The sequence below is a fragment of the Anolis sagrei genome, chromosome 3 (genome assembly GCF_037176765.1).
Source record: "Anolis sagrei isolate rAnoSag1 chromosome 3, rAnoSag1.mat, whole genome shotgun sequence".
Taxonomy (NCBI): Eukaryota; Metazoa; Chordata; class Lepidosauria; order Squamata; family Dactyloidae; genus Anolis; species Anolis sagrei.
In genome coordinates, this window is record NC_090023.1 from 88,813,185 (window position 1) to 88,840,799 (window position 27,615).

The window sequence follows — 27,615 nt, forward strand, 5'->3', positions numbered from 1 at the left end:
TGTGTGTGTGTATCTATATCTATATCTATGAGCAGAGCCCCTGGTGGTGCTGAACTTGCTGACTGAAACATCACAGGTTCAAATCCAGGGAGCGGTGTGTGCTCCCGCTTTAGTCCCAGCTTCTGCTAACCCAGCAGTTCAAAAACATGCAAATGTGAGTAGATCGATAGGTCTACTGCCACATGACGTTGGAGGTGTCTATGGACAACGCTGTCTTTTCAGCTTAGAAATGGAGATTAGCACCAACCCCCAGAGTCGGACATGACTAAACTTAATGTTAGGGGAAAACCTTCACCTTCACCATACATCGGGGCACTGAAAAACACTTCTAAAGCTCTACTGTTTTTATGCACGGGCAAAATCTCTGTTTTCCTAAGAGATCAAAGACAAAAGGTTATGCAGTCTAATAACTGAAACCATTGCCTTGCATAATTACACCTGGTTGTATACCACAAGAAAAGAGTCTACTCTAAAGAGTTTTTCGCTTTTCTCTGAAAGGTCTAAAAAGTTATGATCTCCAAAAGGTGTCCCCCCCCCCCCAAAAAAAAAATCAGTGTTAGGAGGTGCCCCTAGAGGGGAGTTCCCAAACTCCGTTCTCTGGCAGTGGAGCTGAGGGCGGGAAAGTTTTTGACGGGTCCTCTCGGGTTGCCCAAGGCGAGGAAGCAACGCCAGGCGAGAGCTGGCCCTCCGGGAGGGAGGCTCGGCCTTGGCGAAGCTTTGGAGGGGCGCCCAGAGGGGGCGTGGCCCCGGCCTCCCCTCCCCTCCCCTCCCGCCCATTGGCTGCAGGGCAGGAGCCTTGTTTGCCAACAAACGCCGGGCGCGAGCGCTTCTTCGAGGGCAGGCAGTGCAAGGGCTGAGGGAAGAAGGGCTCTTCCCCCCCCCTCCCTTTCTTCCTTCTTTCTCTCCCGATGGAGAACCCCTTGAGCAGCAGCAGTAGCGGCGGCGGGTCGGTCCCGGGGGCGCCTCCCGAGCAGGCGAGCCCCCCTAGCGAGCCCGAGCCGCCCTTGGGCGCCGTCCACGAGGGCGGCGGCGTGGAAGGCGCGGAGGGCGTGGGCGCCGCTCCCCCCTCTTCCTCCTCCTCCTCGCGCGCCCCGCGCTGCCTGCGCGCCGTCTACGTGCTGAACGAGAGCGGGGCCAAGGCGGGCTCCGGGGGCGCCAGGGGCCCCGAGGGCGGCGCGCTCCAATGCCTGGTCCGCGCCTGCGAGGCCGAGGCCGCCCAGCTCCACACCGTCCACTTCGGGGAGCTCGACTTCGGAGAGACCGCCGTCCTCGACGCCTTCTACGACGCCGGTGAGTCTGCCCCCCCCCCCCCGCCCCCTTTGCCCGGCCATCGTATGAGATCCTGGGAAGGGGAAACTCCCGTGGCGTCGCGCCAAAGCGGGGTCAAACTGCATTGGTTCCGCAGGTGTGGCCCCGGAAGGTCCTTTCCTGCGGCCTGGGGCGCCCAGAGGCTGCGGAAGGGAAGTTCACGGAGCGCTTTTGACAGGCCTCTTGCTCCTCCTCGGAAAGGGAAACGGCTGCTACTTGGTTGCCTTGAGTTTTTTGCAAAAGCGCCGCGATTGACGCTGCCTTTCCCAAAGCACCGCCGGGCTCGGCATCCGCGGATTCTGAGCTCATGTCATTGGTTGAACTACATAGAAGAAAATCATCTATTCCTCTTAAAGCAAATATGTGTAGCAAGACTGCCAGTTTCTTGTCAGAATTGCATGCCAAGAGAAAATAGCATGTTTTGCCATCCTTGTGGGAAGCTTCTCTCATGTCTCCGCATGAGGAGCTGGAGCTGACAGATGGAGCTCATCCATGCTGTTTTCAGATTCAAACCTTCAATCTGTTGGTCTTCAGTCCTCCCAGCACAAGGGTTTAACCCATTGCACCACCGGGGGCTCCTATACTCATGGGTTAATAATAATAATAATAATAATAATAATAATAACAACTTTATTTATATCCCACTACCTTACTTAGGCAATACCTCACCACTTGAGGATGATGGTCTTCCAAGTGAAGTGTCTTGGCAGTGGGTCCATAGGTGGCTGTGAAGCCGTATTTTTGACCCACCTGTTCTCCCACAGTTCTCCCGCCTGACCCACCTGTTCTCCCATGATGTGCCTTCCTCTTGGCATATTTCTTCCTTTTGCCCTCCATTTGCACCTCTTTGAATTCTGCAGCACTGCTGGTCACAGCTGACCTCCAGTCCGAGTGCTCAAGGGCCAGGGCTTCCCAGTTCTTAGGGTCTGTGCCACAGTTTTTAAGGTTAGCTATAAGCTTGTCTTTAAATCTTTTTTCCTGTCCACCAACATTACGTTTTCCGTTCTTGAGTTGGGAGTATAATAACTGCTTTGGGAGATCGGACATTTGGACAACCTGGCCAGTGCAGTGGGAGCTGATGGTGTAGCAGCATCATCACTTCAGTGCTGGTGGTCTTTGCTTCTTCCAGCATGCTGACATTTGTCTGCCTGTCTTCCTAAGAGATTTTCAGGATTTTTCAGAGGCAACGCTGATGGAATCGTTTCATATCCCGCCACCATGTCCCAAAGGGACTCAGGGCGGCTTACAAAAAAGCACATATAGTATTGTCAAAGGCTTTAATAGCCAGAATCACTGAGTTGTGAGTTTTCTGGGCTGTATGGCCATGTTTCTGAAGCATTCTCTCTTGACGTTTCACCTGCATCTATGGCAGGCATTTTCAGAGGTCGTGAGGTCTGTTGGAAACTAGGAAAATTGGGTTTATATATCTGTGGAATAATGTCCAGGGTGGGAGAAATAACTCTTATCTGCTTGAGGCAAGTGTGAACGTTGCAATTGGCCACCTTGATTAGCATTGAATGGTCTGTTTCCAACAGGTCTCACAACCTCTGAGGATGCCTGCCATAGATGCATGCAAAACGACAGGAGAGAATGTCTCTGGAACATGGCCATACAGCCTGGAAAACTCACAGCAACCCAGCACATATAGTGCACATAAAATACAAGGAAAAATATCAACATTAGTAACAACACAATATCAAAACATAAGCAGTACTTACAAAAACACAATTTAGATAAAATATTTAGATAAAATAACACAATTTAGATAAAATATTCAATAAAAATGCAGTGATAGCAATTAAAATGGACAGTACTAAATTCCAAATGACATAACGTGCCAGAGTCAGTTTATTTGTTCAGCTGATGTCTTTGGCATTGCTTAAGACCTGTTTGAAAAGCCATGTTTTCATCTCCTTCCAAAACTATTGCAGAGTAGGGCTTGCCTAATTTCCCTTGGGAGGGCATTCTAAAGCCAGTGGGGTCACCACTGAGAAGGCCCCCTCTCTCACCGGCCACACTTGTGACAGAGGTGGGACCTAGAGGAGGGCCTCTCCGGCAGATCTTAAAGATCTTAAAGGCCACTCAGGTTCATATGGGGGGATGTAGTCATGAAGATAGGCTGAACCATGTAGAGCTTTGGAGGTAATGACCTGTACTTTGAATTGGGACCGGAAACTTGTCAGCAGCCAGGGGACTGCTTTAATAGGAGCATGGTATGCTCACTATAGCTAGCCTCCACTAGAAGCCTGGCTGCCGAGTGTTGCACTAATTGCAGTTTCCGAGCCACCTTCAAAGGCAGCCCCACATAGACTGCATTGCAATAATCCATTCTAGATTTGAAAAAGGAATGGACCACTGTGGCCAAGTCAGGCTTCTCAAGGTACGGTTGCAGCAGGCACAGAAGCTTTACTGTACGAATGTTCTCCCACCCACCGGCAACACCTGAGCTTCAAGTGTCTGCAGGAGGACCCCCCCAGACTACACACCTGTGTCCTCGGGATTGTAACCCTGTCGAGCACAGGTTGCCACCTGACACCCCAATCGGCCTCGCAACTGACCAGGAAGATCTCTATCTTGTCTGGATTAAGCTTCGGCTATGGATGGATCCCTCCTCAGCCAATGCTTGGGAATTTTGTTTTTTAAAAATTACAAAAAACGATCCTTGATTTCTTTTTCTCCACTCCCTCCCCCTTTTAAAAATAGGATTCATATTGCAGGAAAAGCGATTCCACCAAATCATTAGGAAGAACCTCCTGACTGTAATAGTTATTCAGCAGTGGAATAGGTTGCCTTGCAATTCCCTTCTGTGGAAAGCTTTTTAGCAGAGTGGATGGCCATCTGCCAGGGGTGGTTTGATTGTATACTCCTTCATGGCAGAATAGGCTTGGACTGGATGGCCCTTGGGGTCTCTTCCAACTCCACGGGAACCAAACTCCAGCAGATACAGTCCAAGGAATGTGATTTGGTACCATTTTAATTGCCATGACTAAATGCTAGGGGATCCTGAATGTTGTCATTTTACAAGGTATTTTGCCTTCTTTGCCAAAAGAGTTCTGGTGCTTCACTGAGCTACAAATCCCAGCATCCCATACCATTGAGTGGTGTCAAGCTGTATTTATTCTACAGTGTAGATGTATAACTGGCCTCTCTTCAAAGTTGCTGGAGAAGAAGGGCTTTTTATGTTCAACAGGGAACTCCCTGCTTCTCAAAACAAGGAAGTTGGCATGTGATTCACTGCGTGGGGAATTTCTTCAGGAGCATTTCTTTTTCTCCCAGCATTGCACTTCTTTAGGATGACATAGCCGTCCTGAGTCCCTTTGGGAAGAAAGGGCAGGCTAAAAACAAGTTTTTGAAGTCCATTTTTCAATACAGCACTTAAAAGTATATGGGACTGGTCTGCATTGCTTGCAACCACAGTAAATCACATGTGTGAGCTGTGCTGCAGCCCCATATTACCTGTCTAGGTGTTTCACAGTTGCAGTCAAAGCATCAAGGGTACTGCTTGTTGCTTTAACACTCTTGATTATAGCATCCTTTTTCATGCCCATCTGTCCACTGAAGTAACATTTCATGCATCGGGTGCAGTGGAGTCTCCATGGAAACTTATGCCATAATAAAATATGTTAGCCCTTAAGATGACAGAAGTTCAGAAGCAATACCGTTTCTTTTGGACTGGTTGTTTCATGCATTATTCTGAGGTAATGGCTTGAAGTTGCGTGAAGCTGACCTGAACAGTGTAAGAGATTTTCAAAAGTTTGTTTCATCTGACAGGGCTCTTTGCTCAATGTGTGCAACTCACATTCAACTCACCCAGTATGTTTGCTTCTAACTTAAACCCATCTGGAGATTAAGATAGGACTGGTCTTTCGCCTGTTGTTGCTTCCCACTCCCTTCTGCTCCATGGCACTACAGCTAGGAGTGAGGCCAGATGCGAATTGTAGTCCAACACTATCTGGAGGATGTCACATCTCCCACCCTTGGTATCAGGAGGGGGAAAGTTGACATTTCTGCAGCCTTATTGTCATTTTTTCCTTCTTCAAATTGTAATTGGAAACAGCAAAGTGGGTGGTACAGGTTTTTTTTAACTGAAGTGCATCCAGACAGTGGCTCCCAGTGCTTCCAAGCAAAAGGCTCAGTGTGGATGTGCTGTTTTACTTTTCTTAAAACTTTTTTTTACTTGAGAAGTAGAAGTAGGAAAATGTGTATGCGTGTGTGTGTATGTGGGGGGGGGGGAGGTGGTGGTGGTTATACACTGTGACACCATTTGGATGCATACACACACAGGCTTCAGCCCCCCCCCCCCCCAAATTCTCAGGGCCTTCAGCCCCCTCCCCCCCCCCCCCCGAAATTCCATGAGAAGGCCTTACTGGTATATGGCATGTGACGTTCTTGTCCGCACCTGGGCCCTCGGTGCACTCTCTTTCCTTTTCGGTGCCCCTGGTTTCGGCCTTCGGTGCTGGGAGAGGAAGGGGAGTGCGCCGACAGCCTAGGCGCCAAAGAGGATGCCGCCGCACCACAGACCATTCAGAGGCCACAATAGGCCTTCGCGCCCATGCACTCGGCAGGCCTTCACGCCTGTGCATTGAAGCCTCACCACATTCGTGGCTGGGAGTGGAGTGCGTTGAGCCTGTCGGCTGCCTTCTGGGACTCTCTGGATCCAGGTAAACAACAACTCATATAAATGTCGTAAATAAATAAAATAAACAAACTCCCATTTGAAAAAGGGCAATCATTCCCCAATCTCTGCCTCTATACACAGTTGGGCACATTGGCTCTATGTGCCAAGTTTAGTCTAGATCCAGCATTGGCTTGGTTCAATGCCCTCTGGATAAGGGTGCACTGCAACTCCCAGATCCAAGGTCAATTACCCCCAACCCCCGCCTGTCCTGTATGTTTATTCATATCATGATCTGATCACCATGCTCAGTATATCCCATATGCATGTATTGGGATAACGATACAAAAGGTTTGCTAGGGTAGATCCTCTCTCACTCAGTATTTGCAAGTTGCCATGAATTGTAAAATTCAAACTAAATTCAAAACCATTAACAGAAAAGAAATTTATATATGTACTGTACATACATACACACAGAGAGAGAGACATATATAAACACTGGTGAGTCAAAGATGCACCCCATTTTTCGAGCTCTTTATATGGGGAAAAGTGCATTAGAGGGTCCTTCAACACAACGATATAACCCAGAACATCAAGGCAGAATAGCACAGAATATCGGCTTGAACTGGGTTATCTGAGTCCATATCTGAGTCCACACTGCCATATAGCCCAGTTCAAAGCAGATATTATGATATTTTATTCAGTTGTGTGGAAGGGGCCAGAGAATCATAGAAATAGAGTAAATCCTCCCTCCCCCTCAGTTTTCTAGACTGAAAACAATATATCGGAAACAGTATATGGGAAACAAGTTTCCAGTTAAACCTAGGGAAGAACAGGCCTAAACACTGACCTCCTGCTGCAATGCAACCTGAGCCCTGCTACGTGCACAATGGAGGACCTCCTTGCAGCAACACCAGAGGCACTCCAAGTGGCCAGCTACTGGTCAAAGGACATTTAATCAACTACCAAGCTTGCAAACTCTGTTTTGTCTGTTTGTTAAAAAATCGTCAAAAATGTAATACAATTGTCTGGTTGCTACTGACACGATAAATAAATAAAAGAAATTATTAATATTATTTATTTATTTGTTGATACCATATTGCTTTTGTTGACCCTACTTTTCCACTTACAGAGCTAGTTTACTGTTTTTCATTTGAAATATGGTAAATATTCAAAAACATTTAACCTACCGATAACTCAATCAATGTAATTTTATTGGTATCTATTTTTATTTTGAAATTTACTAGTAGCTGCTTCATTTCCCACCCTTGGGTTATATTTGAGTCAATAAGTTTTTCCCATTTTTGTGTGATAAAATTAGGTGCCTCGGCTTATATTCAGATCAGCTTATACTTTAGTATATACGGTAGTTTGGAAAATGGCATATGCCATAGATGTGTTCGTAGCATGAAATCTGCAAAGTTACAGATGATCAGTATAGTCATTTGGAAGTTCTGATAAATGAAAAATGGTTGAGTGCTTTTGTTTTCTTTCGGCTGTCAGCCAAAACAAAGAAAGTGATAGCAGAAAGTGCGGGTTGTGGAGAAAGTGATAACAACAAGTCGTGGCTAAGGAAGTAAAAATGTCCACATTTCTTAAGCAAATATTCAGTGCTTCTTTCTTCTAGATCCCAGAGGATCCACCAACTAAAAAAAACTAGCAAAAACCACAAGCACCACGCATTTCATCATTCCTTGAACTCTCACAAATCAGTGGAACAAAAAATGTTCCAATTCTGCTATTTAAAACAAAGCAGGAAAAGTCCAGTATCTTGTGGACTTTTCTGTTGCATAGCAGCAAGAGCATGGGGTAAAAACCTGGTGCTGAGCCTCATTCCAGAAGCTCTAGTGCCCTGGAAGATCTCCGCACTTGTTGTATGTGCTGTTCCTAAGGCAATGAAGGTAGTGAGCCTTAGCCAGATTGGTGGAAACTACTGTAGTTTTGAGTCAATTTTTCTGCTTGCCTTACTCTATTAAAGTGCCTTACCTACCAGTTCTGCCATATTATCTTGCTTGCTGTTTTTCAGCCACATTCTGGACTAATTTACCTTGGGTGCCTAAGTCTCAATTTCCACAGTCAGCAGACTTGAAGCACCTCTGGCTCATCTCGCAACCTAAGGAACCCTCTTTCTCTTATGATATTGAAAGATCCTTATCCATGACATTGAGAGAGCTTGCTCCTGGTCCTTGGTTTTACCCCATCAATCTTACAGATTGATGGGGCATTGACCTGGGTGTTTCTAATAATGATTAATAAGCAGAGATAAAACCAGAGTTTGGGAAAAAGCTGATATGGCTTTTAAAAAAACAGAGATAAATATTTGGTCCATTTTGCCACTGCCAAGGGCTTGAAGATGTCAAAGGCTGCTAGGTGTGTGTGTGTATATATATATTATCAAGAATGTGGTCCGTAATAGGGATAAGGCTATAGGCCTTTTCATAACATTTGTTCTGGTACACGAATGACCTGAGCAGAGCATTAAGAAAACTCTATAATAGTAAATTCTGCTCTAGTACTTGTTTCATATTTTTAGGTGTCTAGTGAAATGGGAGTTAAAGCATCCAAAGGTATAGTGGATGCTTTTCTTCTGTATTTTTACACAAAAGACATACAGTTGATAATTTTTGGAGCAAAGAGAGACCATTTTCAAAATATCCTTCTAATTATATACTGTATTAATAGGAACAAATAGTTGTGGAAGCAAATGCCATCCACTTGATATCTCAACATAGGAAATAAGCCGCACTGCTATTTTTAGCCAATGATGTGCATTTCAGGAGAATGCTAGATGCAGTGCCGGGGTACAATTGTAACTCAACACCATAGTCTTAATCTATATTTAGAAGAAATCATGTTTGATGTCAATGCAACAAGTTACCTTAGGTTGCCTTTGCAGAAAAATCATACACATGGTCAATTACGTTTTCTTTCACTGAACTCTATCATGATAATATATAGTAAAACAGGAACTAGAATTGCAGGATGGGGGACCCCAATGCAGAAAATCTACAGTATGTAGACTCTGTTGATTTTATTCTATTTTGATTTGCCATTTATTTAGGCTTTATGGTTAAAATATTTTCTTAACTGCCCAGATAACATAAAATGTTAGGTGTTATAGGAATACTGTTATGATAAGTATAAGCTACAAAAATCTGGCCTAGGTGAAGACATTTTAGCTCAGTCCTGGTTACATGACTGTAATGAATTAAATAACTATAATAAATGTAAAAGCCTGACTAAAATTTACCAACTGTGGGTCAATATTCTTCCTTTTCAGGGCAAGGTTGTTTTCTATTTCCAGTCAGGTTTGAAAGATATGCACTTCCAAGTCCCATTTCAAATAGTATTAAGAGTTGAGATAGCTATAGCTACTTTAGTGGATGATCTTTACCTGAGGAGTGACAGAGAGAGTGTGATCTTGCTAGTGCTTTTGGATCTCTCAAAAGCATTTGATGTCATTTTCCATAGTATCCTGGAATTCCTGAGAAGTTTGGGAATGGGACGCACTGTGCTTAAGTGATTCTGGTCCTATGTCTTGATTAGCGTCCAGATGATAGTGCTTGAGGATAGCTGTGTCACAAAAAAGGAGCTGTTATGTGGCACATCACGAGTTGTCATCCTATCTACAATGCTCTTTAATATCTACTTGAAACCACTGGGAGAGAGAATCCAGCAGAATGGTGTGGGGTGCTATCACTATGTGCGGGCACCCAAACATTGATTGATTTCAGCTCCACTAAAATCATGGTTTCAGTGCCCAGAGTGTCAAGCTGCCAAAGACAGGTTGAAGGCAGGCATGAAGCTGGGGGGGGGGGGGGGGGGGGCTTAGGGGGCTTCAGCCCCCCCCCCCCCCCCAAATTCTCATGGTTGTCCGCGAGAAGGCCTTACTGGTGCATTACTTAAATTGTTATGTTTATTCATATCATGATCTGATCACCATGCTCAATATATCCCATATGCATGGGGGTATTGGGATAATGATACAAAAGGTTTGCTAGGGTAGACCCTCTTTCGCTCAGACTCAGCCCCCCCCCCCCCCGAATCAAACTCACCCCCCCCGAATCAAACTTAGCTCCCCCCCCCCCCGAATCAAGATCCTGGCTACGGGCCTGGTTGAAGGCAAAAACAGAGGCATTTATTCACCTTGACCAAAGTGGATGTCAGCAGAGCCTGCACTCCAAAGACTGACATACTGCAATTGTGAACATATGTTTATTTATTCACTTTGACAGCTATTCAAAACAAAGGCATGTTGCTGCGCACACTTCTGATTAGTTTAAAGAACTACTGGTTACAATCCACATCCTGATATGTCAGGAGCCTCGTCCTTCTCCATCGCCGATTTAATAAACTGTTGTTGGATTATGTTGAAGCTTGTGTCTGTTTATTGGTCAACCAAGGAGAAGGGTGCAAGCAGAAAGGAATGTTGTGAGGCAAGAGATAATGGGTTGAAATGGCTTTTTATTTCTGCTCTGGTCAGTACAATGGGTGCCGGTTAGGTAAATAAAAGGGTGGTCAAGGTGTTGGACAAATTCAATGGAGACTCCAAGGCAGGGGTCCGATTTGGCAGTAAATTTGAGGAAATGTTTCCAACAATAAAATCAGATTATATCCGGGGGGGGGGGGGGGAACCCCATGGGTCTTTCTTAAACCCATTGTGTGTTCTGTGTGTCTTCTCAGGTTATTATGAAGGGATTATATTAACTAATGTGTGGCCATCCCCTGTTATCTGAGGTATGTATACTACTTGCACAACATTCATTGGGCGTTCTGTGAATGGTAACTCAAAACTAGGAATAATGGTCAATGTGGGCTCTCTAATTAGTCCTTAGGAAGTCATGGGCTAAGGGGTTCATCCTTTCCTAGGTCATGAATTTCAATAACACAAATATACTTATCTATTCAATGGCATCAGCTAAGTATAGTGTGCTCCTTTTGAATGAATGCCTGGAGAAGACAATACCTGGGTGAGGAAAAACAAACTGAAATTAAATTCGGACAAGATAGAGATACTGACAAACCTAATCTGGGTTTGGAGGAATGTTGTCAACTAGTCTTGGTTTCTACTCACTGTTTGTAGCTTGGAAATGGATTTGTCATTTCAATGCCTGTAAACAATATGCTGCCCTTCTGCAAAAAAACTATAACATGTTTCCAGAAAACAGACACCAGAAGGAAGCAAAGCCTGTGTTTAGTCTTGAACCCCGATTTTCTTTTGCTTTAGAAGGAGTGAAGAGGCCATAGCAACATTGTTGTTATTTCGTTCCATTAGAATACATTTATACTGAGTCAGATGACTAGGCTTCTAGTCCAGTATATTTTATGGCCAACTGGTTATGGCAGTTTCAGCTCTTAACCAGGTGTCTGCCCTGATCTCTGTTTCTTCAATCTTGATCTTTGTTTCTTTGGAAATGTCAGGGTTTACACTGGAGACCATAAATATATTAAAGCACGAGCTACCCCCCATTAATTAGAGAATTAATTAGAAAATTAAATGGTTTTCATATACAGTAGTCCCTTCATGTTTGCCAGAAGTTAGGAAAATGTTCTCTGTAGGCATTTGAAGTTCCTCCAGCATGATTCTGTGGTCAGTATCTGGTGACTACCATAGAATTGAATTGGAAGACCTAAAATGCCTAGAGAAAACATACTTTTGCATTGCAAATAGGGCAGAAGCACAGTCATTGATAAATACAACAATCCATGAATGATAAATTTTGCAAATACTTAACCAGCAAATGTGGATGATTGACTATTTATACAATACAAAGATTTGCTTGATTAATGAGGTGAGGATTTTTTTGTGCGGAATTATCCAATAAACAGAAAAAGCTTGTTTCATTGAAAACATTAATGAGTCGTCAACTGTGCCATATGTACTGTGGATTTATCTAAATGTATGTAAAGGGTGATTTTGATTGCATCAATAGAACTAAAAGGGAAGCACCTCAGACACTAGAAATCACTCTAAACAAGACCCTGGTAAATTAAAAAAAACCAAATGATTAAAACAATGTATATTATATTAAATACATTTTGTATCAAAAGTATCCCAATGCAATGATATCAAAACAAAACTGAACACTATCAAAATGACTCTACGTTTCTGATATAGATTGTTAACATCTTTTGGAAATGTTTGTCAGCTTTCTTAGACTGTATTCATGTAGATCTGATTTTTGTTATGTATTGCTACATAATACATAACAGTCTTATGTTATGAGTAGCTGGAGTATTTTATTATGTGTTTCTACTGTCTATATTATGATTGGATGGAATTCCATTCAAGGCGTGCATTTCTGTGTTGTGAACCATTACTAACTTGTTATTTGTACAGGCTATAACTTGTCTCTTTGCTCAGTGTGTTTACTGGTGTTAACATGGATGTGAGTTAACAATTATAGTGTCTTTATGGAGTTGTCACTCATCATTATTGGCTGTCACTGGAATCCTGAATCACTTTTATTTACCATAATTTTATGTTTAGTTATTTAAATAGCTAGGAAAAGATTATAGTAAATTGCAAAGATTCAAATCGGGAAGCTGAGAAGAGTCCTCAGTTTGCACAGTGTGATATGCATCAGAGTGCAAAGCATATAAATGAGTATTGCATATCAGGCACTTTGCTGGCTCTGCTACACGGTGATATAACATCAGCTTTCTGATGCATATGGATGTTACAAAACTGATCAATTCCCATTCTTGCAAACATAGGTCCACTGATTAAAATATAACTCACTTGTAGGATTCTGGCCAGTATTTGCAAGTTTAATACTCATATGACGTGAGTATTTACTGTGTAGCTTTATTAGTTAAGGTAAAGGTTTCCCCTGACATTAAGTCTAATTGTGTCTGACTCTGAGGGGTGGTGCTCATCTCCATTTCTAAGCTGAAGAGCCACTGTTGTCTGTAGACACCTCCTAGGTCATGCGGCCAGCATGACTGCATGGAACACCATTACCTTGCCACAGAAAACTCATATTTGCATATTTTTTAACTGCTAGCTTGGCAGAAACTGGGCCTGACAGTGGGAGCTCACCCCGCTCCTCGGATTTGAAGCACCAGTCTTTTGGTCAGCAGATTCAACAGCTCAGCGGTTTAACTTTTGCTTTATTAGTGTTTGTATATTTCTCCATTTTTGATGTTGTTACATTGAGATACCATTTACACATTTAATATTATTATATACTGTTTCAGCTATTTGTATTGCTATAGTCTAATTCAGTACAGTTTTGATTGCATGGTATTGTGTGTTTCCACAGTTTGCAAGGCATGAACCTTGCATAAACTTCAGTTTTAAAGCACAGTTCTCCCAAAATTATTTCATTCTGGTTTGCTGTTGGAAATGAGACAAAAACAGCAGACAGTTTTCATGAATACCATGACTCATCACAGAAAGCACTGCTTTGTTGGCAATTTTTTTATGTGGCTGTGAATTTGTATGAAAGTATTTACCCATTTACAGTTAGGCTAGTAGTTGGTTTTCTAAGATTGACACACAATTCTCTGAGTGATTATGTCACATCATTGAATGATATCTGACTGAAGAATAGTCCTGAAAGAGGCAGTGGGCAGGTAATCACTTGGGAGGGTGAACTCTCACAATTTAGGTAATGAACGATACTTTTGAACCTTTTAACATTGCTTACATCTTTGTACAGTTTATCTGACGGTGTTTAACAAAACTGAAAATATAGCTGTTTATTGTTTCAGTTCTTGAGATGCCTACGTCATTGTCATCCATCATTCTCAAGGCTGTTTCCATTTGTTACAGAATTCACTAATAATCCTTCAACTATGCTATTCTTGGTCATCATATAAATAATATAGTTGTGTATTTATAATCTACTTAAGGGTTTTCCCCCTGAACTGAACTGAAAAAAATTTCAGGAAAAATCATGGTGGGTTGGCACCAGTGTAGACAGATCACGTGGATCAATGGGCTGTGGACAAACTTTGGCAGTGCAAGTCAATTTGCAGCAAAATATTGAATAACAGTGTGGATCTGGTACAACTTCAGCTTCTGACATCTTAATCTTAAATATTGCCCTGCCATAGAACAAAGCCTAGAGCTCTGTTTTTCTAACTAAAATGCTCTCCCACTGATAGGTTTCTGGGAGTTTGAAAGAGAGACTTTTCCAAATTCTAAAACCAAATCACCCAAATGTAAATGCTGTTATAAAATCCACATGGCATGTAGTAGGCTCACCAAACAATCACGTCTTTATTTAATAGCAGTATTTGGGGATCATCCTCCAGTGTTGCTAAACTGGGTACATTTTTCTCTCTGTTATGTGGATTTGTATATAACTGAGGTAAATTGTTCATCTTTCCAGGAAAAGAATGTGGTTTTGAAAGGGAAGATGTGACATTTTCAGTGTTGTTTATAAGAAAAGGTGATTGTTTGAGAGAGAATGCGGCATAGTTTCTCCCCTTTTAATCTTCATCCAATTTTCTTATTACAGATGTAGCAGTTGTGGATATGAGTGATTTTTCCAGACAGCCATCACTATTTTATCATCTTGGAGTACGAGAAAGTTTTGATATGGCCAATAATGTTATACTCTACCATGATACTGATGTTGATACTGCTCAGTCATTGAAGGTATGGCGTCATTTATTCCCTAATTATGTCAGAGAGATGGGCATCAGGGTTGCTACTAAATGCATTGCTATTAATGGCTTTACTTACTGAGTAGTACAGGGTATTCTCTTGCATTGAAATGAAGATATAAATTAGTGTGTTTATGACTAAATGTTAAATTAAGAGTAGATACACTACAGTCTGATCCCTGTATCTAAGAAGAATATATTTCTTAGTGTCAAAATAGGAAACCATGGATAACCAACCCTATTGAAATGAATGACTTCTGCCAGAAGTTACTATAGAGTAGTGGTTCTCAACCTGTGGTTCCCCATATCTTTTGGCCTTCAATTCCCAGAAATCCTAACAGCTGGTAAACTCGGATTTCTGGAAGGTGTAGGCCAAAACACTTTGGGACCCACAGGTTGAGAACCACTGCTATAGAGTCACCCTGTAGGACCTAACAAATTCCTACAGAGGTATTCTCTCTAGGAATTTGCTAGGTCTTACAGGGAGACTCTGTGGGCTGTGTTGGTGGTATATCATTTGAATAGGCTGAAGTAATTTAATTGTAAACAACAAAGTTGGGTACATATACATTGTTCCACACAAAATATTGAATTTTATAGGATCTATAACAAGTAGCCTTTTATGTTATTTTCCAATTATGTAAGAAAATGCCAAAGTATGTAAGAAAAGTAGAGAGTCAGTGTACAACTAAGGTTTTTTTTTTTTTTTTTTCATATCAGGAGCAACTTGATAAACTGCAAGTCACTTCTGATGTGAGAGAATTGGCTGTCTGCAAGGACATTGCCCAAGAGATGCCCAGATGTTTTGATTTTTTACCATCCTTGTGGGAGGCTTCTCTCATGTCCCTGCATGGGGAGCTGGAGCTGACAGAGGGAGCTCATCCATGCTCTCCCGGATTCGAACCTGTGACCTGTCGGTCTTCAGCCTGCCGGCATAAGGGTTTTTCACATTGCATCACCAAGGGCTCCTATAACTAAGTAAAAGATAGACAACATGCAACCTCCCTTTTAATAATCGTCACCAGCCTCTTGGTTGCAAAAAGCAAAAAAATGTGCTTCCCATATGTTACAGGAGAGAACTGTGTGTGTGCTACTAGATTGACCACCTGCACTTGGTAAGTGCAGTTATGCAAATTCTGAAAAGGGGCAACTGTTTGTGCAACCATTATTTTGCCATGGTTCTCATATTGAAGTATAATCTGGAGCCTGGGATTACTAGATTGTTGTTACTATTGTTGTTTTGTTCTTCTTTTTCTTTTTTGGAGAGGAGGACATTAATGGTGAGAGGGGCTTGTCTGGCTTGTTTAGTTTATTATTATTAGGTTTCGTAGAAGACCGCATTTCAGCAGGTGTTTCTTGTATTACAACCAACATCTCCTGACACACCTTCTTTTACAAAACCATTAAAGGGACAAAGGCCCTTGTACTTTATTGCATTGCTTCTTAAACTGTGGGTCCCAATCCCAAATGTGGTCCGTTTTGCTCATTGTTGGGATCTGAAAAGTTTGGCAAAGTAAAACGTTTCTGAACATCACTTAGTGGCTGCTTTAGACACATTTACCTGAATCTGTTGGGCAGTATTCATAGTGAATTCTGCAGATGACGCTTCAGCTGTACTTCATAAAAAAGAAAATCAGCCTGTTGAGCAAATGCTGATTTGTTATCAGTAAATGTTTGATTTTCACACCTATTTTATATATCTATAAAGTACTTGGGGGTCACGTAAAAATTCCTTGGGTAGAAAGGACTCATGAGTAGTTTAATAATCCCATCTCTGTTATACCTGGCAACCTTAGTGGAACCTTTGTTTAAAATTTCTATGTTTTTCTTTATTAGGATAAATCAGAAAGATTCTTACATTTTTGGCTTGAGAGAGAAAATTGAATTATCCTTTCTGTAGAAGCCTTGCTAAACAAATACTGGATCAATATGTCCATCTGTAGCAAGTGAATTTAGAAGCTAAGCCTGCTGAATTCAATCTAGGTTGCTTGTTTCTGCACTCAACATTCAAGAATTACCTGTTGACAAATGTGAATTAGTCGTGTATCTGGAAAGTATTTACGAAAGCTGCAGCCGGTACATGACTAACTTGACATTTATTGCCATTTTATTGTGTTAAATTTTCTGACTTGACATTTGCTATTTATATTCCCAATAAAATGAGAGTAATGGATTTTTCTGGTAATAATATTGGTCAGGAAGATGTCTTGAAGTCCATCAGTTTGCATGAGAGACGGGGCTTTCTCAGTAATGACTTCTCATATTATAGATTTCTCATCTGAATTAATTACGTTTTGCCTTACAATGAAGGCCTCTAAAGAGGAAGATGTAAACACTTATCTCTTCTAGGCTACCTTTCCCTGAAAATGTTTTTGTGCAGCTGCTGTTCTGAGATTCTCAGCAGTGTATTTGATGTATAGGAATCATTTTGGTTTAGCTAAAGTGCTATATCATGTGTCTCATGTATACTGATGTGTCTGATGTTTTTCCCCACTTACGCACACTACTTTGTGAGAGCATTTTCCTGGAAGTCTATTCATTTATTAAATGGGTTGCGTAGTGAGGCAGAACATTCAAATTTCCCAAGAAATAAGAGAAATCCCGATTACATCAATTTCAGTATTATAGGCTTAGAAAAAAAGTTATAACACTATCATTGGGATCACCTCAGGAATTTCATATATCTACCCTATATCTGCCAAATGGAAACCAAAGTCAAAGTATCACATTTCTTTGATTCTAAGACACCATTGATTGTAAGATGGATTGGACAGTCATTTCAGTACCACCAAGAGAAAAGAAACTTTGTTTATATGCATTAGAAATGCACCTGTTTTTAGAGATATTTATGGAGTGTGCACATCTTAGAACTGAAGAAATATAGTCATTGTCCTTTTTAAATGATACATGAGGGAAATATGATACATGTCCAATTGGATTTACTCCTGCACCAACCTGTGTAATGTACCTATATAAAATATTGAACCTATCTGCCCAAATATTTTTGGAGTACCATATCATTTACATTCTTTACAATTGGCTTTTCTGGAAAGGGTTGATGGGAGTTAACAGTTTAACAATATTTGTAAAGTTAGATGGTCGGTCTTCTTTTATAGAAAAAGCATGCAAATGTGAGTAGATCAACAGGTACAGCAGGAAGCTAACAGTGCTCCATGCAGTCATGCTGGCCGCATGACCTTGGAGGTGTCTACGGACAACGCTGGCTCTTCGGCTTAAAAATGGAGACGAGCACCAACCCCCAGAGTCGGACACAACTGGACTGGGGAAAACCTTTACTTTTACCTTTCCCTTTCCCTTTTAGTAATGGCTTTTCCCCAAACCAATAAGTCACAACCCAGAAAATGTGTTGCATGTTTTTAGACAAAACTGAAAATTTGAAACTATGTTTTTCATTGGGAAATATGACAGCAGTATGCATATTATTTTCCTTTTCAACTTCAATATCATTTCCCATTTTTCCCTATCTTTTGCAGGACATGGTGTCTCAGAAAAACACAGTAAGTATTTAAAATCCTGTGATTTACAACAGGGAGAATTGTATGGCATAACCTTAAAGGAAATGTACGCAGAAGTACAAAGTGTCTGTGAGACAAGGACACCATGGTGTAATTTGTAATATTGCAAATTATGGGTATAACTGTGCATGCAATTTTGAGCCTGTATTTCCATTGAATTGTATCCTATTTTATGGAAAGAAATCTCATTCCTAAAATGCTATACAATGCTGCTCTTTAGTGAGTTGTATTTCAGATATGATTTTCATTTTGATTGCAACTTTGAAAGTCTCATATGAGCTAATGAATGTACCAGCTAAAGAAGTGAGTCAAAATATTCAGCAATTTTCTTGTTAAATAGTATTTGCTATCTTTCTCTATCTGTGTTTATGTGAAAGAGAGTCAGCTCATTTCCCTCACACTAAGACATATTAGACTTCTAAAAGTAAAATAATTAAAATTACTCTTGGTGCTTATTGTGTATTATATTCTCTTTGCCAATTATTTTCTCTCTCACACATCACACTGTACTCAATCAACTTTATTTCTAGACCACTCTCTTTCCTCAAAGGGACTCAGGATGGTTTTCACGCAAAAGAAGGCAAACATTCAATGCCCTGAATAAGTACAAACACAACATGAAGAGTGTCTTAATTTTAGGAGCTGTTTGACAGTGAAATATACTGCCGCAGAGAATGAGTTTCCTTTTTTGAGGTCTTTAAACAGGTTGGATGGGCATCTTTCGGGAGTGCTGTAGTGTTTGCCTGCGTGGTAGATTAGACTAGATGGGTTTTGCAACTCTATGATTATTTCACAGCACTTTGAAACAGGGAAATAACACATCTCATTCAGTCACCAAGGAGCTCTGGAAAGACCAGGAAACAAATATCAGTCTAATTTTTTTAAAAAAATATTACACCACATCAGGGTTTTTTTGTAAACTACTCTGAACTTTTAATATAAGGGTGTCAAAATGAAATAGGAGCCCCTGGTGGTGCAGTGGGTTAAAACCCTGTGCTGGCAGGACTGAAGACCGACAGGTCACAGGTTCGAATCCGGGGAGAGGCGGATGAGATCCCTCTATCAGCTCCAGCTCCTCATGCGGGGACATGAGAGAAGCCTCCCACAAGGATGATAAAAAACATCAATTCATCCAGCCGTCCCCTGGGCAATGTCCTTGCAGACGGCCAATTCTCGCACACCAGGAGCGACATGCAGTTTCTCAAGTTGCTCCTGACACGACAAAAAAAAAATGAAATAAATTATGAATTGTACTTTAAGGTGAAATAAAATAGTTAACAGTATAGACATCACACTGGCAATGAAGATCTGCATAATTTTGTGTGTGTGTGTGTGTGTGTTTTGTATCAAGAGTGACTTGCAAAACTGCATAGTCAAAGCAGTGGTATTCCCTGTAGTAACCTATGGACGTGAGAGCTGGAAGGCTGAGCAAATGAAGATAGATGCTTTTGAACTGTGGTCTTGGAGGAAAGTTCTGAGAGTGCCTTGGACCACGAGAAGATCAAATCAGTCCATACTCCAAAAAATAAAGCCTGGCTGTTCATTGGAGGGAAGGGTATTAGAGGCAAAGATGAAGTATTTTGGCCACATAATGAGTAGATAGGAAAGCTTGGAGAAGATAGTGATGGTGGGGAAAATGGAAAGAAAAAGGAAGATGGGCCAACCAAGGGCAAGATGGATGGATATTATCCTTGAAGTGACTGGCTTGACTTTGAAGGAGCTGAGGGTGGCCAACAAGGAGCTCTGGCATGGGCTGGTCAAGGAGGTCATAAAGAGTCGGAAATGACTGAACGAATAAACAACAAATAGTAAGATGCATTGGGTTCTAGATTTAAGGTGCCATTCAAGTAGTCCTATTTTATCCAAGACCAATTTTAAAGCTTTCTTTTTGAAATACAGAGTTTCCAAAATACTTTGTATTTATACGTCTATACACAGAAGATTAAATAAAGCCCATAAAGAGCTTGTCTTTCAAGAATGAAGATGTGAACATGTGTCTTACCTTTGTTTTCTACAGATAAGCTTCAAGGGACAATGAGTAAAAACAGACATGGTTGATAGATGTAATTTCTGATATGAAAGGGTAATTGAGAACCATATCATTTACAGAATAAAATTGTATAAGGTTCTCTCATGTCATTCAGCTCCACTGAGTGAAAATGTAGAAGTGTTTATGCTTTGAATTATATTTTCATTTTTAAAAGGCAATTTTGTAGCCCATAAGGTTACACAAGCACGATTAGGCCATGAAATTTAAAAGCATGGATAAGAAAGATTGAGCATAATTTCTGGTGTTCAAAAGGGTCAGCTTCTATGTTCTATCTTTATCATCTTTCTCTAAGAGCAGAAAGAGGAAATCTATTATGGAAATATAAGAAAAACATGCAGTTTGCTACAGGGGATTACTATTTTGTTATCAAGTGTTCAACATCAAACTAACTTCCACAAGGCATGTTTTCTAGTACAGTAACTGATTTATTTCTCAAATATCAAGCACAGGCAATTTGACATGACTACTTGATTATCAAATAGGAAAAAAAGTTTTTCTCAGATATAGGAGGACTAGATGATTTACATTTTATGGTGGGAAACCAAGCACAAGTGACAGGATTAAGCTATTCAGCCTGGGTCCCTTTGAGACTTATTTCTGCTGTATATTTACTATAGCCAGAAAGGAAGTCTACTGCAGTGGAGTGGTAGGGCATATAGGTATAAAACCAATGTTGCGGTGGCAGTCTTACTGGGAATTGCTCCCCCACTGTCCTAGAGCCTTCATAGCTCCACCAAACCAGGTTTCCTAGTGTCCAGAAATAGTATTTATTTATTTATTTATTTATTTATTTAAAACTTTTGTATCCCACTCTTCTCTACCTCTGTAGAGGGACTCAGACCGGCTCACAGCAAGGATTCAATTCTAATAATACAGTCTAAAACATCATACAACAACAAAAGATTAAAATACATATAGAATAAAATACATATAAGCCAAATCGCCAAGATGAAATCATGTCCAACTCAGTCGGTATATGTGGTCGATAACTTTGGTCTTTAGCCGGTCTCAGTCATTATAAGGGTGCGTAGGGGATTGTATCTCCTCCCAATTTCAGTGGATTCTACCATTTTGCCATTGGATGTCCACCATTAATTGCTACTCAAATGTAAAATGTCAAAGGTCCTGAGTTCAGTTGTTAGGTGGAAGGATCTATTAACAGGTGAAAGAATTCATCTGAATAACTTCGCTTTTCTGAGTCTGTATGACTTATTTGGTACTTTCCAATTATCACATATACTCTGTATTTTTCACACACAATAGTACACAGAACAATACTTCTAAAGTGCTTATAGACAATTGAACAAATATATATGTTTAAATTCTCAATTCCACTAAGGCTATATGCCACAGTATCTGTATGCCACAGTATTTATGGGGCCAACAGTGCCAGGTTATGGTCTTGGTATGATAATATATCTCTTGACTATTCTACCTGGGTGCTATTTCCAAGCTCTGTTCACTAAACAGATCATATTTTCATTCAATAGAATCGTTCCGCTTTCTTTGTGTATATGATGTCTATGGAACATGTTGCTACATATATTTACAATAAAATATTCTAGAAAAAATATATAACCAGAACATTCTTTATCTCCATGGAACTGAAGTGTTTCCAAATAGTAACAGGTGAATTGTCCATAGATTTCTTGTTTTCACATTAAATGTTGTCCAAAGATAGAAAACACACATGATCTGAAAACGCTGATATTAGCCTTTAGCATTACAGAGTTAAGAGATGGAGAAAAATCCAACTTAATATTGTGAGAGAGTTTTTCTGTTAAACTCTGCATGATAAATTGTTTTATAAAACTTTTGCCATGTTCCCCTAGAATAGATAAAGGGGGCCACTTCCAAGTTCATTTCCAAGTGGAGTCCTCATGACCACACCCAGAAATGCCAACATTTTTCCTGATCATTTGCCTACAGGGGTTTAGATTCTTTTTGGATACACTGCAGGATAGGGGAAAAAAACCAAATGGACATGTCTGCTGGTTATTCAGTGCATGGTAGAGGGTTTCTTTAAGCTTAATGCTAGAAATTTGATGAAGGCAGTGATTCAGCATTCAACTTCTCAATAAACAGTAAATGTATCATGCAGATTATACATTTTTTTTGGTCTTTAAACTATTTCTACCTACTTTGACTCCTAAAGATGGATTATAAAAAGTAAACGGATTCCATGTACAAGGACAGCTAGTGTGGGTAAAGAAAATGTGTCCTGTATAGTAACAGATCAATTATGTCCTTCTTCGAGGGAAATATGTGCTGTTTTTAGTTTTACAAATATTATGTTTCTGTAAATATCACTGTTACCAAGAATGACTGAAATAGAACAAAGCTGGATGACTTCCCTTGGGTTTAGGACTGCATTGAATGTTCGGTGTGCATCCTGGGAAGTTTCTTACCTGCAGGTGCACATTGTAAATACATACAAATCACAAACACATGCAACTGTGAATTGGATCAGATTTTGACATATTTTATTTATTTATTTATAACATTTATATTTCTCCCTTCTCACCCTGAAGGGGACTCAGGGCAGAGCACAGCATATATATGGTAAACGTTGAATGCCAGGACATGAATTCATTATATGCATACATAAACATTAAAAACATTTGTCTCAACATTATTATTATTGTATCTCATGCAAATGTCAGTAGCCTTGTGTTTTCTTACTTCCAGTTCCTATAGAGCAGTGGTTCTCAACCCGTGGGTCACCAGTTGTTTTGGCCTACAACTCCGAGAAATCTCAGCCGGTTTACCAGCTGTTAGAATTTCTGGGAGTTGAAGGCCAAAACATCTGGGGACCCACAGTTTGAGAACCACTAATCTAGAGCCCGGCATGGGATGGCTTTGCTGGTGATTTGTACAGGCCCACACCTTGTCCTGTGCAAGAGGTCCACAGCCAGTCCCTGGGGTCCCCTGGCTCTTCTGCTTTCTTCCCTTTCTGTTTCAGTTTTGTTGTCCTGTGAAAACAGCAAGGAGGAGAAGTATTCTCAATGCACTTTATCTTTCCTGGGAAGTTGCAAGGGTTGTCATTAGAGCAATATTTGTTTAAGAAAGGGCCTGAACATGTTGAAAATGGGACCGCCTTTTTTAAAAAAAGTGAGAAAGGTGTCATAAAAGTCTGAAAGCCTTGGAAAGTAGCCAATAATGCTATTTTCCAAGGTTTGGAGAAACAGTGTTGGGCATCTTGAGGGGAAAAAAACCTTAGGGAGTGAGAGCCTTTGGAAGTCTGAAAGATAGTCTTTGATGATGCACTTTGCACACCTTGGACTATAAGAAGAAAGACACGCAGGATGAGCAGCATGGATGACACCCTCTGAGAGCATCTTATTCAGGAACTCATCAAAATCTGAAAGTGTTGCAGGGCCTCTCAGTCACAAAGGGGATTTTACCTCTTTTTGTCAGTTGATTGGCATTACACATCTTACAGTAAAGAGCCAGCAATTTTATATCAACTCATTCTCTTCATTGTTCCTGGCACAGCTTTACACCAGCTGCATCTAGTATGAAATGCAACCTAGTGCCACTTTGAAGGGAGCATTCCCTGCTGCTCTTTGTAGTGGCCAGCTTTTCTTTTTCCTTCCCTCCTTCCATCATAGGGGATTACTTTTATAGTCACAATTAATTTTTTTGTTTTATGCACACCTGGTGTGATTAGTGGAGTTCCTGTCTTATGTTAGGAACTCTAGAGTACTTACATCTCCTCCAGTCTTTTTGACGCTTTGAATTTCGTTCCTGTTATGTTCTGCTTTTGATATCAAAGGAGTAAAAGAGTATCTTGCAGTTTCTGAAAGTCACATTTGGCCTGTTGAACTATGAAACATAGTTGGAGATTTTGAGCCAGCTCCTGTTTTATTACTATCAAAGTAATAAGATATAAGAAATCACATATGCATTATTCAAATGTTACCTTGTGAGAAGTGTGGATTGCAATCAGCCCTCCTTATTTGCAGGTTTAATTTGTGGATTTGATAATTTAATATCAAATCCACAAATTACCTTTGGGTAATTTTTGCTGGACGTTGACCACAGAGTCACTATGAAGGCCCTAGAGATTTCTAGAGTGGTGTTTTTCAGGTTAAACAAATACCTTTTAAAAAATATGCAATTTTTCTGCTTTCAGGAGGACTCTGTGCCCATAACACCAGTGAAGGTGGAGGTGCCACAATATTTTTTGAAGTGCCATAGACTATGTATATGTATATGTATATGTATGTATGTGTGTGTGTGTGTGTGTGTGTGTATATATATATATATATATATATATATATATATATACACACACAGGGTTAGTCAAAATGCATAGGCCAATAAGCCATTCAATTGAATGGCTTATTGGCCTATGCATTTTGACTAACCCTGTATATATATATATATATATCTTAGCAGGGCACTCACTGGGGCAACCTCCCTTTCTTCCTGGGCCACTCTTGCACTAGCATTTCCATATACTAAGAAGTATATATTATTTTATGCTTTTTTAGATGCTACTCTCCATTCTGCATCTCCTGATAGGTTGTTCTAGGCTTGAGGAATGAGGATGCACTGAAGAAGCTAGACATTCCTTAGAGAGAACTTACAAAAGATAGGCAGAAGCACTAGTGATTACCTAACCCAAGAATAGATAGAAGCATGCAACTCATTCTGGTTCATACAATGGCCAGCACACAATTGTGTACATATGTCTGTGGTAAGGATTGGCAAGTACAGGGGAAAGAGAGAAAGGAGCTCAGTTCAACAAATTCCCTTTTTCTCAGAAAAGGTCAAGGAGTCCCTCAAACAGCCCAGTTTACACTGGTACTTGATACAGTAACAACTACTTCAGTAGGTGATTTTTATCTGGGCCAAGTGACACAATTAACCTCTACCCTACTCAGCCCTGTAGATGCCCACAGGACCATATAATTATTAATTATGTATGTACAGCTCTACATAGATCTGTTCTTTGTATGGCACCGTAAGGTCATTTATAAACTTGTGTTCTCAGTGTTGTGTAAACATTAGCTGATATGGTACTTTGTGCACACATATGGCTGTTTAAATAGGTAGTTTTTAAAAATTAAATGGAGAAGCTGGACTTCTAATCACTAATGAAAACAGCAGCAGAACACTGTTTAGGATAAAGGTTAATTCAGTCTTCACAGCATATTTCTATTTTAAAAACATACACTCAGGTGACCTAATAAACATTGCTAAAATCAAATTAAGCAATTAAAACTGGCACAATATTCAATAAACATTGCAACCATCTGAAAACATGGGAATCTGTACATTAGTTTGAGTCCAGCTAAGATGGCTTTTAGCACCTGGATATCCTCTAGTGCTGTATGCACGTTAGCTCTCTTTTAAATGCATGTACTACCAGTTCAAGAGCCCGAAAAGAAGAAAACAATTGCCAAAAGGGATCAAGGTCAGTTTTTCTTATCTACTGTGTGAATAACAAGTTAGCATCTCACTCCAAATAATGTCTTAAAAAAGAAAAGTAATTTCTGAAAGGAAGGAGGAAGCAGAATATAAAGCTGAGAACAACAGTCAAGTAAGCAATGGAAGCATTAATTTATGGTTTGGGACATGACCTTTGAGCCTAAGCTAAAAATGAAAATGCTTTGGTAGTTTTGTAGGTGCTCAAAATGATAAGACTCTGACCCCTTCCACAAGGGCAAAGACCTTTGCTGTTTTTAACTCCCCCTTTATGCTGTTGCAGGGATGAAATGTTGTGCGATAAGATTAAGGTGAGATGTTATCCTCCTTGACTCCCACAAAGCAAACAATTAAAATTCAGTATTGCCAATTTACTGCTCCACTGAGAGTCTTACATTATGAAGTTATGAGCTGCTTCTTACATCCTCCAGTTCAGTTCTCAAAACAGAACTGGTCTTGCATGTAATTAAAGGTCACCGTTTCCTTTGCCCCTTTATGTTGCTGAAGCTCCTTGGAGAGTTGAACTCCAGCTGCCAATCTCAATTAGTGATGATGGTATATGGCCAACTCTACTGAGCCTGTCAGAGCATTTATCTGCAAAATAAATTGCAACTCTTCAGCCTTGTGAATTTTTAGGGGGTCAACTTCATGTCTGAAATGTATGTCTAACATATTATCATGGTAGATCCTATTAGATTTTCTAATTTCTCATGACCACCTAAACTTAAGCTGCAGTTTGAAGCAAATGTTTCTATTAATGGTTACTGGTTTTCTCTCTCTCTCTCTCTCTGGATATTTTATTAAAACCTTTAAAATATAGACTAAATAAAATAAAACAATATAAATATCCCTATGAACTAATTCTGTAGGTTGAATTAATAGTTTAACGTCCTTGGCTTTTTTTTCCAGTTTGAGGCAAAGAATAGAAGTACTTAAATTTGACCTACACATAGGTCATATATGACAAGTAGCATTCTGTATGTATTATCATGTGGAATTTAGATAAGGTTATAGGAAGAGATAATCACTATTTTAACAAGTCTATTATGTCTTGTTTTATTACAAAAAGCCATTACACTATTTGTAACAAAGCACAATAATTTCTGTTCAAATCTTTATCATTTTTATTGCAATTGTGATTTGCCAGGAGAATAAAAATTATGTATTTTGTGCTAAATGATAGGCTGATATCTATTGGCTACTCTCAAACTGTAAATTTTTCAAATTATTATAATGGTTCATTTGGATATTTAGTTATACTTTAGGTTCCCTCAGTAATGAACACATGAGCATACTGATTTGATAACAACAAGCTTTATCTCTGAGCTTCTAATGAGCGTCTCTGCTGTTTCATTATGAGTGCCATAAACATTTTTATTGCAAGTGTATTCTTGCTGCATGTGTTTACTCATATTTCACTGTTACCTTCCTTTAATGTGTTTTTCCTGTTCTATGTGTCTTTTCTTTGAAATATGCCTACTTCTGTGATCTTCCTTTTTCCATAATGTTCCCTTACAATCTGGAGTAGGCCGCCAACCACAAAGCTTTCCGACTACAATTACCTCCAGAATACAACAGTGGTGGTATAATGGGCAAAGTATGTACCATTCTTTTATTCCACTTGATGTTTTGTAAGTGTGGCTTTGTGCTTCGTTTTCTCTCATGCTCTTTCAAGCTTTCTTGTTTGTTATCAAATGGATAGTTGTGCTCACCTGTTTTAGCATAAAAAGGAAAGGTCAAGGAAGCAATCTAGCTACACCTTTAAGATTAACTGATCTACTTTAGCATGAGATTTCGCAGCTCTAAATTTACTTCCTTTAGTAAAGTGTCAAACCATTCGGTATTTAAGCAACTACACAGTTTTGGGAGGATAGGGAATATATTCAAGGCCTGAAATATGCAAATTGTGAAACCAGCCACAAAGCTTTCATAGAGTTTTATAAGTTGATACAGATCTGGAAAGCGTCTGCCCTGTTACTCCACAGGAAGCCAAAGCGTTCCTCCTGACACCATTTTCTAAGCCAGTTATAGTACAGGTCAATAACCGGCTTAGAAAA

General features: G+C 40.2%; 1 protein-coding gene across 2 annotated transcripts in view; it reads left to right on the forward strand.

Moving 5' to 3' along the window:
* The first annotated feature begins 821 nt into the window (after nt 1–821).
* The window catches only part of MAP3K15 (mitogen-activated protein kinase kinase kinase 15), an 88,775-nt gene continuing 61,981 nt past the window's right edge, over nt 822–27,615 (forward strand). Inside the window, exons 1-4 of one of the 2 annotated variants that reach the window (XM_060770068.2) lie at nt 822–1,290; nt 14,392–14,531; nt 18,034–18,057; nt 27,087–27,155. In XM_060770068.2, the coding sequence (XP_060626051.2) occupies nt 909–1,290; nt 14,392–14,531; nt 18,034–18,057; nt 27,087–27,155 (615 nt within the window). In that variant the 5' untranslated portion in view covers nt 822–908. The remainder of the gene's footprint in view (nt 1,291–14,391; nt 14,532–18,033; nt 18,058–27,086; nt 27,156–27,615) is intronic. The other variant, XM_060770069.2, reaches the window with a different exon arrangement.